Below are 13,532 nucleotides of genomic sequence, written 5' to 3'. Positions count from 1 at the left end.
TACACAAAAAGCAGAGGGGAAATAATAATTAATTTCACATGATAATTTTCTCCTGGAACTGCCTTTGTCATAAGACAAGATGGAATGATTGGAATAATATGATATGGGCTAGGTCAGAATTCAATTTTAATATGATTGATCAATGACTTTGATGGGCTAGGTCAGAATCTATTTTAATATGATTGATCAATGATTTTGATGGGCTAGGTCAGAATTCAATTTTAGTTACTAATTGAAGTATTTTTCTTTTTGTCATAGTTTTTTTTCTTTCTAAAACAGAACTGGAAGCCTTAGTGAGTTCCATCACAGCCTTTGCTCATCACATGTCTGATTGTGTTGTGCAAGGTTTTGCAACATCTCATGCTGCTCAGATAGAGCCAGGGGAGCAGCTGTCCAATGCCTGCAGGCAGTCAGGTCATTTGGGCATGGCACTGCTCAAGGCCATAGAGAATGGTAAGTAGGAATGTTTTTCAGTTGTTTCTTTCATTTTATTATGGTATATAAACATTAAAAAACAATTTACATATTGCTGGTTTTAAAGCTGTTAAAAAAAAGTTTCACTGTTCCTGTCCAGAGAGCAGTCTCGGGGAGCCTCTACAAGCAAGCAAAGAAAGTATTGAACTGATTATAAAACTGGCAGAAGATCTTGTCCCCAAGATGGAAGATGTAAAAGCTGAGGAAATTGGTGATCTTCTGGAAAATGAGATGGCAGGAATGACTGCTGCCATTGAAGATGCTGCCGCCAAGATTCAGGTATCAGGCCTAGGATATACTTATAGGTTATATAGTTTTAGTTAAGTTTTTTTTTTTAATTTCTTTTTTGTTTTTTTCTTATTCATGTTAAATATTTTTGTTTACATTTCTGTAACTGTTTTGGTCTACCTAAATATAGGACATGCTGAAGAAAACAAGAGAAGACAACACTGGTGTCAACCTGGAAGTAAATGAGAACATTCTAGGGTCATGTACAGACTTAATGAAGGTCAGCACTCCTAAACATTATTCCACATTTGAAACCAGGCATTTTTAGTTGTACAATTTTTTAGTCCAATATTAGAATTTAGTTTTCAATAAATTTTGAATAATTATTAATTTCTATTAAATTCTTTTAAGATAGTAATACATCTTACAGTTTAAAATCATCTTATTATAGTTATACATATTTTACAGTAACATTGATTCTTACTGCAATTGTATTACATTTTAGAAAGAAAATTAAAATTATAGCAAAAACAATTTAATTTTAGCAGCTGCTAGTTTGACATGTCTTTTAAATTTATTACATATTTTTCATTTTAAACATTTTGAAATATATTGATTAGTGTTATAAATTACTTTGTAATTATACAAATAAACATAACTTGTTTTTGGGGGGTAAAGAAGTGTAACAATATTTCCTGAATGTTCACATCTTAACTACTTTTTAAAATGTATTCCTTATTGGCATTAATATAGGAATTGGCTTTATTGATATAATTAACTTGTGTTTATCAATCTCAATGTATTCTTGATTTCAGGCTATCAAAATTTTAGTTGAAAAGTCTAGAGATTTACAGAAGGAGATTATCTTGAGTGGCAGGGTAAGTCATTATGAGAAGTACCTATCATTATGTGGGTATAGTATATTTACTTTGAAGATTAAGAATACAGTCATTTTACAGTATGTAGGTAGTTTTCATTTAGTACTTAGAACTAAATATATTAATATATATATGGGAAGCGTGGTCGAGAGGCTAAGTTTGCTAGGACTTGGCTTGGCTACCTATGAATGGGGCTCGAGGTTCGTCACCCGAGTCGGGTAGAGTTGTGTTTTTGAGCGCCTGAAGGCAGCACGGAAAAACCTTCTCCTAGATACCCCCTACCCCCACTGGTCCACAAACGAGATTGGACCAAAGCGCTCTGAGCATGTATAAGCATGAAAGTGGCGCTATATAAAAGCTATAATTTATTTTATTTTATATACACTGACTAAGAAATATATCAAAAGCATTAGTAATGTTAACACAATTGACAGCAAGCAAAACTGTTGTCAAAGTTAAGCTCTACTAAGGTAGATTATCTCTTCAAAAGTTTGTCAGCATTCTTCTAATTAGTCACAGATGCTTGACGACTGCTGAAACCATTTATATTAAATATTACATCTTTCCAATGAGTAATATTCAAGTTTTTTTTTTAACAAACTAGTCAACCCGCAGCATAGCATATGCCGCTATTTAGTGACGAGTGAACACTTCCTGAAAGACACAGTTGTCCAAATGGGGTGGGTTTGGGCCAACGACTGTGAGTGAATGAAAAGAAGGAACTCTGGAGAGAGCAACATACAATTGTCCATGACTGAAAACAGGTTTTGAAAGATACATGGATATCTTTTTGAACGTTTGGCCTTGTGCTTTATTAATTGTTATGGCGAAGGTTAATCTAACAGGGAATTGTCTGCGCGTAGAGGTAAAAGGTTAATTTGAATCTGATGGAATCAGGTATATCTGGGGAATAAGGACAGTTTATGAGGTAGCAGCTGCGATAGTTTTACACTCCAGTACATTGCGGTGAATGCTGGTAACAGTCAGTCTAGTGCCATTATAGAGACCTCTTGCTGGCATGAGGTTTCTAAGAAGCACGACGACTATGACATTTTTCCAGAAATATGCGACTGATAGAAATAAACAGTTACCTGATGCAGAAATTTCGACTACATTGAAAGACCTGTTGACTCCATGAAATATATGTGAAGCGGTGGCCATGGTTAGGAAACAAAGGGCAATACAAAGGGTTTAAGAGTCAGCATGCGTGGTGTCCTACATTGTTGGACTATGTAGAGCCTTGTTCTCCCCCCCCCCCCCCCCCCCCCATCTTTTGTTTTCACCATGAAAGTTATGTGGGGTAACTCTAGTCCAACTTAAAGAAATTTTTCATCAAGGGTTAGAGAGTTGGTGTGCGTGTGTGGTGTCCTGCATGGTTGGGCGGCGAAGAGAATTATATATAGAGAGAGATTATCACTGAACACCTTCCATGAAAGCAAGTCATCATATTAATGTAGAATGAACAAACTGAGGTCATGTCTTTGGAGAGACTGTACACTTAAATTGTTTGGACAGTCCAATCAATGTAAAGAGCTAGGTGAAATGACGAATGTTGTTGATGAAGTAAGAACTGGGAGTTATCTCTCCTGTATTGCTCAGTTGTCATGGCTCTAAGAACTGGGAGTTATCTATCCTGTATTGCTCAGTTGTCATGGCACTAAGAAAAGCAGAGGATATTTTAATGAGGTAGCCTATATGTATTTAGCAGAAATACAGGCAATTTTTGTTCATACTTTAAAACTTTTCTCTGTCCTAGTAACTGTTAAGTTTCTTTCATTATTTCAGACAATGGTAAGTTCACTCAAATCCTACTACAGCATTGATTTTAGTAAAGCTTTTTATTTTCTAACATGGCTTTTAAGTTTATATTATGGCACATTTCTTTAGTCGCCTTTTGATTTTAAATTTAATTTTTATCTTTACAATTGAGGGTTTTTTTTTTTTTTTTATTTTGTTCACTCTGCACACAGTTTATGATTTAAACTTTTAATATTCATCATTTTAAATCATTATTTAATTATCAGTCATTAGTTCACATTTTTTTACATTTGTATAATCATTTGAGCATTCAATAGTATCCTTTGCTGTTTAAGATAATCATGCCTTTTAGATGGTCACAATGTTGTTGTTTTTTAAAATCAATGTGTAGAAAGAAAACAGTATGTTTTGTCCCCAGTCTACAACTATATCAGGCCCATCACATTTATACCTTAGCAGTTGCTTTTATCAGATTTTATTTTTGTTTAATCCCACCACTTGTTGTTGTTGCTTCAAATCACACACTATATATTTATTTTTTTTTTTTGTTTTTTTAAGTAACTATTTGTTGTAGTAATTTGTGTAGATGTTGTCTCGTAAACTGAGAACAGGAATTTAAAAAAAAAATTGTATAAGGTGACTAGCAAATTGTAGCAATGCCCAATGCTGTGACATAAAATAAAACCCAGAAACTTACAGGAATAATTAGTACCAAAGAAGTTTAAAAAAAAAAAAAAAAAACTAATAAACATCATAGTTTATGTGGTTTTTATGTTTTTCAACTTTGGTCACTTATATTTTTTTATTTCTTTTCACCATTTTATTTCAATGTCTTGTTACTTTCAATATAAACTTATTTTTACATTTTCTGTTTTAGTTATTTTTTTATTTTTTTTTTTTTGTGTTGAATGAAATATTAATTTTTAGTTTTCTAATTTTTCTTTTGTGTCTGATTTTATTTTTTTTAAATTATTTTGGGGGCTGGGGGGGTATTTTTATTTCTGTTAAAATCTCTATTAATGCCTATTTTATGTTACTACAGATTGTTAGGTGATTTGTTCAGGTTTAAAGATTGCTTTCTAAATTAAAAAAAAATGTTTATTGTTCAATGACAGTAAAATACCTAAAAGTTTATTTTTGTACCAAACTGCTTTCATTTGTACCAATACTTCAGTTGCTCACTTCAGATATACCTCCATTGGTCAGGTCAGATAAAGCTTTTTTTCTAAATCAGTTTTTTTTTCCTATTCATCTCAACACCCCTCAATATCATGATGTTCATGTGCTCTAATATACCTACATAATGTCATTACCCACATTTTTCAGCTTCCCTATTCCAAGTTTAAACCAAGTACCTCCTGGTCAATATTTTGAATTGAATTATTCTCATATGGCCTTTTTATTTCAATTGTTTTTGTTCACATTTAATGTCTGCTACATTTGTATCAAAAGTACCTTATAGTTTTATTTCATATCAGACAGCTAAACACTTTATGAGGTTTTTTTTAAGGGAACTTATGTGAAAACATACACACACACAGTTGTTAGTTGTTAATCCAGTTTTATTGAGCACTGTCACATTGGAATGAACAATTCTCCACTTTTTTTATATACATAATCATAGATGTAAAAATGTTAACATTAAACAAAACATATTGTAAACATATGACAGGATTTAGTCATGCATAATTTTACATTTCCTTTTCTTTGACACTTAAGAATTCAGGAAATGTTCTATGTACTGGTAGAGATTTAAAGTTATGTTTTTGGCTTCAGCGACACCAGTAATTGAATTTACTATTCTAAATTGGGAAATCCTTAAAGCTTTAAAAAAAATATATATTTTAATAGTTGCTTTGCTTCTTAATGTCAATTAGTTCTTATGGCATGAGCTCCTGACTCTACTCCTGATAGCATCTATGATGGAAGTCTATACAGATTGACAGTCTGAGTTTTTATCTTCCACACAGGGTACAACCTCAGCCAAAGACTTTTACAAGAAGAATCACAGATGGACAGAAGGTTTGCTGTCTGCTGCCAAAGCTGTTGGCTGGGGGGCTACAACTTTGTTGTAAGTATCTCTCTGCCTGGTAGAAATGTGCATTGTTTCATTCAATCAACTTAAAAGGCTGTTGGTGATACTTGGTTTTTGAAGTAATAGGATGTGTTTGAGGTGTTGCTTATCCTTATTGCACCTGTTTCTGGTTTGAAAAAGAACATCTAATGCCTAACAAAGAGACATAACTCTGAATTTTAAAAATTAAATAAAAAATAAAAAAATAATCACTAAACAACTTTTAAAAATATGTTTACTTTCAAAAATATATACTTTTAATACCTTTAAAATAAAAACAATCAATTTTCCAGGCAGTGGCGTAGCTATAGTGGGGCGGGGGGGGGGGGGGGGGGAATTGGAAGATCCTTCCGGGCCCCCAAATGTGTGTCAGAAATTTGTTTTTAAATAAATTAAATATTACATCACTGTCATGTTATATTGCTTTTCACGTTGTTAAATAAGTTAGTGACCCTGTTGCATGTATTCCTTACAGATTATTAACTCTTTCCATGCGGGGCTACTGTCAATTTCAAGGATTAGTGCTTACTAGTGCCGTGTTACTCTTATGGAGTAACTTGGTTTATAGGGTAGTTTATTTCATCATCCTTATCATTTAAAAAGAAACCTGATAAGACCACTGAAAACAAAGAAACAAAGGAGACCATGAATGGTATTGTTTCCAGTAGAGTTTACCCAAAATAAATCACGAAGTTTGACATCATGATTCACTAGAAAGTTTCCTACAGGAGAAATTAGCAACCGATCTTGGCTCCTCTTCTCTCCACACTTGGGATGTCTATTTTGTTTTGCACATGTACTGTCTGTATTCTGAGGCATCAGAAAATACACCTAGTGCATTGAGCAAACCAAGAGTTGGTTTCACCTAATGGAAGAAACCTGAGATACTGAAAGAACATGAAGAAGTCCACAACAAACAAGGTTTTTTGAAGTGGAAGCTAGAAGAAGAAAAGATTATGGCAGAACCAAATGAACTGTCACATTTTGAAAACTCAGCAGTATTGGAGAGATATTCTGAAGTGTGTAGCAGCAGCTATTTAGTTAAGTACTTAGCAAATACAAACTCAAGCTTACATGGTCACAACAAAAAACTAAATTCACCCAATTCTGGGAACTTCCTAGCATCTTTGAAATTTCTTGCAGAATTGAATGAAGTTCCGAAACACCAATTACATAGAATTGTATATGGGAAGACACATTATTTGTCACCAGAAATTCAAAATGAGTTCATTAACTAGATGGGCAATAAAGTTAGGGAATCAATTGTTTGTTTCTTTTCTCTGATGCTTGATTCCACCCTAGATGTTTCTCATCAAGGAACAGGTATCCCTAATAGTTTGTTACTTGTATGTTGATAATATTGAAATAAAAGAGCCATTCATTGGTTACTTTGAAATTTCGAAACCTGATGGACAACATTATGAAGAACTTGCTCTGAAAACTCTTAAAGACATTGGGACTGGACTTTGATCTGATAACGCAGCCACAATGAGTGGCCATCTGTCTCTTAGAGATAAATCTAAAGGCAATATTTCTGAACTGTGATAATCACTCTCTGAACCTAGCAGCTCTTCATTCTGCTGAGATCCAGCAATTTTGACCTTTTTTTTTGGAACTGTACATGAATTGTTCAACTTTTTTCCACTTCACCCTTGAGATAGGCCAAACTGAAAGAAGCTGGAGCCTGGAGTTTAAAAAAGGAGAGTAATACAAGGTGGTCCACAAGAGAAGCTACGTTGGCGATTTCCTTGCATCTCGACTAAATCATCAAGTTGTTGGAGAAACTTTATGAATCAACAAATGAAAGAATGGACACTAGAAGCAATGTACAGAATCTTCTTCATGCAGTGGAAAATTATGAATTTTTTGCTTATCTGGAATTCTGGTCAAATCTGCTGTGCCAAATCAATATAGTTCAGAAGAAACTACAGAAGTCTGGACTGCACATACAGGAAGCTGCTGAAGAAATTAAAACCCTTTCATGCTTTCTGCAAAATGATAAGAAACTGATCACCCAACCCATCGAAATAGCAAAAGAAGGTAGTGAATGTTATGGATTTCCTGTAATCAAAACAACCAGAAGAAAGAAAAGACTTTATGGGGAGTTGATTTCTAATGTAGTACTGTCAATAGAACTGCAATTGAAAGGTGTTGTGACAGAAGTGCTGGACAGACTTCATATAGAGATGAAGGACAGATTCCAAAAGGTGGAAAACCATATGGACACCTTTGGGTTTCTTTTTGAACCAAGACACCTCTTGTAGTCTATGGATGATGACACGCTGATGAAAAACTGTGTTACTTTATTCCTGTTTGATGAAATACAGGCAAATCACTTGTTCAATGATGTCATTGATACATGAGCACTTTTCATCAACAAACCAGTGCCACAATCACCAATTGACATATTGAGGAAGCTGTCTTTAATGAAAATGGAGTCACAAATACTAGACACTATCAATGTAGATGATGTTATAGATGCCACAGGTAGCATGACGCGAAGTGATATGTCACTTGTGCATTATTTTGCCAATAAACAAGGTATTATTCATTAAAAGCATCTTAATGATTATTTTTTGTTAATTTTACTGACACACTGTACCAATTTGAATGTAGGGTTATATATTTATTAAGTACATTATCTCATGTCATGATGTCGAATGTCACAATGCAAGGGCCTCCATTGAGGTCAATCCCCCCCGGGCCCCCTGTAAACGCTATATGTGCGTTGACGTAGTATTATAATATTACACATGAGACTGTTTACTATTACTGTGTCAGGAATGTCGTACAATGCTGGGTTTGTGCTTCCTGGAGTCACACTTGACACGTGACAAACATAGATACTATAGATTGACTTAAGTCCGTTTCAGCAGACAAAATATAAAGTTTATTTGATAGCAATAATAATACTGCACTCCTTGTCGGTCACACAATCCAATAAGAAACAAAGTCACATCTGCATAATAGCGGTATTAAATATATCCAACATGTCAAATTCTCCAAAATAGACTTCAAGTAACGTCCGCATCACAGAGGGTAACAAATACTTAATAATAATAATAGTACGGAATAATAACTACTAGAAATACATGTCTCAAGTGACCACTGGCTTCGACTGCAAAAAAGATACTTCTTAACTCAAAATTACTACTTGACTCTCTAAGTCACTATTGTCCGTACTGGACCAAAAGATACTACTTGACTGACTGGTCCAAAGGATACCACTTGACTTACTTGACTGAACCAAAAGTCAATTTTATTCATTCTACTTCCTGTTTCTATACCAGGAGTTTCACATTTACCCTCATGGTCCGAGGTGAACATTTAACAGACAATGTCAACTGAGACTGTGACACCCCCAAATTCCTAGCTCCTCCCCTGTTTCCAGGTAGACCTTATACACTGCAGTATTGACACTTTTGTGTGAAAAATAAATTTTAAAATTTGACAATCCCAAGGGCTTATTCTATTTAGATGCTCTGCGAGTTGCAAACTCACATAAAGTTAAAAATATTCTTTTCTGTTTATGATTGGATAATTATTGTTCTTATCAATATATATTTTTGTTTGTTTCTTTTCTGTTGTTAAATTTTTCATATTTCTATTGCCAGGAATACTGCGGACAAAGTGGTTAGCGGTAAGGGCAAATTTGAAGAAATTATGGCCTGTGCTCATGAAATAGCTGCCAGCACAGCTCAGCTTGTGGTGGCCTCCAAGGTTAAAGCCTCAAGAGAAAGCAAGCTGTTGGGAGAACTATCTTCAGCTTCTAAGGGGGTGAACCAGGCGACTGGAAATGTTGTTGCATCTGCCAAAACTGCAGCCACCATCATTGAGGATCAGAGTAAGCCATCTTTCACTTAAATTCAGATTCTAATTGAATCAGATATATTTAGAATTGTCTCTTGACTCTGATTCTTTTATACATTTAGCCAATACTTTGTACTGTGTACTTTATTTTATTTAGCCACGTAACTTCTATTTACTTAGTAGGCAATGTTTATTGGAATGTAACACGTTCATTGAGGAGGAGTTGACTACACTAGTTTTATTTTAAAGAGTTTGCTCAAATGTCATGTGCGATGTTAAAAGTGGGAATTTGAAATAGATTAACAAAAAAGAATTACCAAAAAAAAACAAAAGTGTAAACTGAAATAAATTGTTCACAATAATAATAATTTTAAAAAATTAATAATGTATAAATAATATAATTTCTGTTATCTCCAGACCTCATGGATTTTTCCAGTTTGTCTTTACACCACACAAAGAAACTGGAAATGGATTGCCAGGTTGGATATTTTAGTGTAGCTATTTTATTTTGTTCAATAATTTCTTGTTTATTTAATTGAAAGATTATTAACATTTTCAAAGTAGTAGTTTCTTTTTTTTTTGGCTGAGGGGTCAAAATATTTGCATTCAAAATATAATTTCATTCACTAAAATCTTAGTTTTTCATGTAATGTTCCTTTTGGTGCCTGTAGGTCAAAGTCATGGAGCTTGAGACAAGTCTGGAGAAGGAGAGGAGGAAACTGGGGGAACTGAGAAAGCGTCACTACACCATGGCAGGGGAAGCAGAAGGCTGGGAAGTCAATGAGGTCAGTCCCAAGTCCAAACTTCATTTTTATCTGATTTAATTCAACCATCCATCCATCCCAGTGGCGCTACAGCCCATGGAGGGCTCTGACCTGCTTTAACACATCCTTCCATTCAGATCTCTCCTGGGCCTTGCACTTCCACGCCCTAACCCCAAGCTGCTTCAGGTCTGCTTCCACATCATCTATCCATCGCATTCGGGGTCTGCCTTTGGGTCGCCTGCCTTTTGGTTTTTGCCTGTATATGATTTTCGCTCCTCTGTTGTCTGACATTCTTTCAAGGTGACCTGCCCCACGTAGTCTGTTCTTTTTTATTTCGTTCACTATTGGTGGGTCTTCATACAATTGATATATCTCATGGTTAGTGCGTGTCCACCACCCTGTTTCATCCTGTATGGCACCATAGATTTTCCTAAGAATTTTTCTTTCCCAAGTGTTAAGTAAATTTTCAGATGTCTTAGTCAGTGTCCAGGTCTCACTTCCATACATTGCTGCTGGTCTTATTATGGTTTTGTATATTATTTTCTTGGTTTTCCTTGAAATTGTTTTGCTCTTAAGTAAATGGGTGCTATAAAATGCCCTGTTGCCTCCTGCTATTCTTTCCTTTATTTCTGTTAGTAGGTCATTTTTTAAATCAATTGTACTTCCTAGATATTTGAAAGTTTGGACGTTTTCAAATTCTTGGTCTTTGATTTTGATATTTTGTCCCACTGTTTGATTGTCTCTTGTCATTGTGATGTACTTGGTTTTACTGTCATTGACCTCAAGTCCTGCTGGTCGAGATGCTTCTTCTAGTTGTGTGAAGGCTCTAGCGATGTCAGAGGTTTCTTTACCCAATAAGGCAATGTCATCGGCATAAGCAAGGTATTGTAGAGGTTGGCTGTATATCGATCCTGTTGGTTGTGGACCCATGTTTTCTCTCCTGAAGTAGTTAGTAATAGTTCCCCTTGTGTTTATGTGTATATTTCTTATAACTCTCTCCAGTGTTAAATTGAAAAGCATGCAGGAAAGTGCGTCTCCTTGTCTTAATCCTCGTTTAATCCTAAATTCCCGTGAGTGTTCTCCTTGTATTATGACTTTGCTTTTTGAGTTGTTTAATGTCATATGTATAAGTCTTGTCAGCTTGTTGGGTATTCCAAAATCCTGTAGAGTGTCATATAGGTATTTCCTTCTGATACTGTCATAAGCCATTTTATAGTCTATAAAGAGTTGGTGGATTGGTAAGTTGTATTCATGGCATTTTTCTAGTATACATCTTAGTGTGAAGATGTGGTCGGTTATGGATTTGTTGGGTCTGAAACCACAATGGTAGTCACCTAAGATTTCTTCTGAATATTTTCCAAGTGTCTTAGTTATAAGCCTAGACAGTATCTTATAAGTCACATTTAGTAGAGAGATTCCTCTGTAATTACAGCACATTAACTTGGATCCTTTTTTGTGTATTGGGGTTATAAGAGCCATTTCCCATTCTGTTGGTATTAGTTCTTCTTCCCAAATTCTTGATATTAGTCGGTGTATTTGGGAATGTAAGTCTTTCCCTCCATATTTAATTAGTTCTGCTGTGATTTGGTCCTCTCCTGGTCCTTTGTGATTCTTCATGGTCCTAATTATTTCTGATGTTTCAATGAGTGTTGGAGGGTTCACTAAGGGATCTGGTCCCCCATGTGGCAGTTCATATTCTTCATTGTCTCCATCTTCAGTGGTATTTAGGATCTCCTCAAAGTATTCAGCCCATCTCTCAATTACCCTACTGTTTTCTGTAATAAGCTGACCATCTTTGTTCTCACACATATGTGATCTAGCTTGAAATCCGTTCTTTTCATCTTTAATTTTCATATACATTCCTCTCATGTCTCCATCCTTTGCTAGTTCCTCGATTTGAATAATCTTGGACTTTTTCCATTCCCGTTTTTTCTTTCTCACAACTTTTGTAGCCCTTCTTCTTGCTTCATTGTATTGCTGTCTAGTGTTCCTGGTTTCTCTCTGTAGCATTATCATTCGGGCATTGTTCTTCTCTTCTATAGTTTGTCTGCATTCATCATCATACCACCCTATTTTCTCGTTCTTTTGTTTAAATCCAACTACCTCTTCTGCTGTTCTTTTGATAGCATGCTTTATTATTTCCCAATGCTCATTTATGTTATTTTCTCTGTCCTTTTCTAATGTTGTCAGTTGCGTTTGGAGTGCCATTCTATAAGTTTCTGCAACAAGTGTATCCTTTGTGAGTTTTTGACTATCATATTGCTGTGCTCTCTTTCTTTGGTAATTGTGTATGGTACTTATTCTTTGTCTAAGTTTAGCTTTTACTAGTAGGTGTTCTGAGTCAGCATTAGCTCCTCTAAAACTTCTTACATCTAGTATGTCTGATCCATGTCTCTTATCTATGAGTATATGATCTATTTGATTCTGGGTGTTGCCATCAGATGAGATCCAGGTAGCCTTGTGAATATTCTTATGTTGGAATTTTGTGCTGCTGATAGACATTCCTTTTCCTTATGCAAAATCCACTAATCTTATGCCATTATTGTTGGTCTCTTCATGTAAGCTTTCTTTGCCAATTGTTGGTCTGAATGCTGGTTCCTTTCCAATTTTTGCATTGAAATCTCCTAGGACTATTTTGATGTCATGCTTTGGTGCTTCATCATAAATTCTTTCCAGTCCATCATAGAAGGCTTCTTTTGTGTTATCATCTGCATCTTCAGTAGGGGCATGAACATTGATAAATGATATGTTGAAGAATTTTCCTTTCAAACGTAGTGAGCAGAGTCTATCACTTACAGGTTTAAATCCAATGACATTACCTACCATATCCTTTTTAACAGAAAAACCTGTACCTAAGTTGTTAGTGCTTCCACCACTATAAAATATAGTATACTCCTTGGTTCTGAGAATGTCCGAGTCTTTCCACCTGATTTCCTGTAGGGCTACAAAGGGTATCCTATATTTCTTTAACACTTTGGTAAGTTGGGCTAGCGCTTCTGCTCTATAAAGGCTTAGCACGTTCCATGTCGCAAAACAAAAATCATGTCCTTTTCCAGACCTAGGTCGTTTTCCGTTGAGATTTGTCCGGGTTTTCTTGTGTGTAACAGTATTTTTTATATGACAGAGTTGTTAGCCCTGTGCATAACCATCTGGGGGGCTGCCCCTTTCAGCTCTCTGGATAGCTGCCTTTATTTTCGGGTAAGGTGCCATAGCCTTTGTGGATCCCTCCACTTCCTGCAAGGCAGCAAGTTTGATTTTGGTCCACCCCAGGTATTTTATTTCCCTAGTACCCACCATTACTGGAGGGCCTTCCCCTATCCGCTACCTGGGGAGGTGCTCGGGAGATCAAAAACTCCACAAGAGATCTGATTTAATTAAGTCATAATAATCACTAGCTCTCACAGGACAAAGGTTAGAAATAACAAGCTCATCATTTAAAATCACTTGTTTTGACTTTAAAAACTTCTACTTTCTAATTATTTTTCAAAAAAGTTGTTGAATATTGCTGAAATTCTTTTAAGCGTTAACATTACAAAAAAAATATAT

General features: G+C 35.2%; 1 protein-coding gene across 5 annotated transcripts in view; it reads left to right on the top strand.

Annotated features, from left to right (window-relative positions):
- Window positions 1–13,532, top strand: part of LOC106055975 (huntingtin-interacting protein 1-like) — a 67,265-nt gene that overhangs the window by 48,202 nt on the left and 5,531 nt on the right. For 4 of the 5 annotated variants that reach the window (XM_056007305.1, XM_056007303.1, XM_056007302.1 and 1 more), the window contains 8 exons: window positions 280–453; window positions 575–753; window positions 893–982; window positions 1,518–1,580; window positions 5,309–5,409; window positions 9,027–9,256; window positions 9,640–9,701; window positions 9,894–10,007. In XM_056007305.1, the coding sequence (XP_055863280.1) occupies window positions 280–453; window positions 575–753; window positions 893–982; window positions 1,518–1,580; window positions 5,309–5,409; window positions 9,027–9,256; window positions 9,640–9,701; window positions 9,894–10,007 (1,013 nt within the window). The other variant, XM_056007306.1, reaches the window with a different exon arrangement.

The sequence above is a fragment of the Biomphalaria glabrata genome, chromosome 12, assembly GCF_947242115.1.
Source record: "Biomphalaria glabrata chromosome 12, xgBioGlab47.1, whole genome shotgun sequence".
NCBI classification, from domain to species: Eukaryota; Metazoa; Mollusca; class Gastropoda; family Planorbidae; genus Biomphalaria; species Biomphalaria glabrata.
This window is presented reverse-complemented; position numbering and strand designations above follow the sequence as displayed.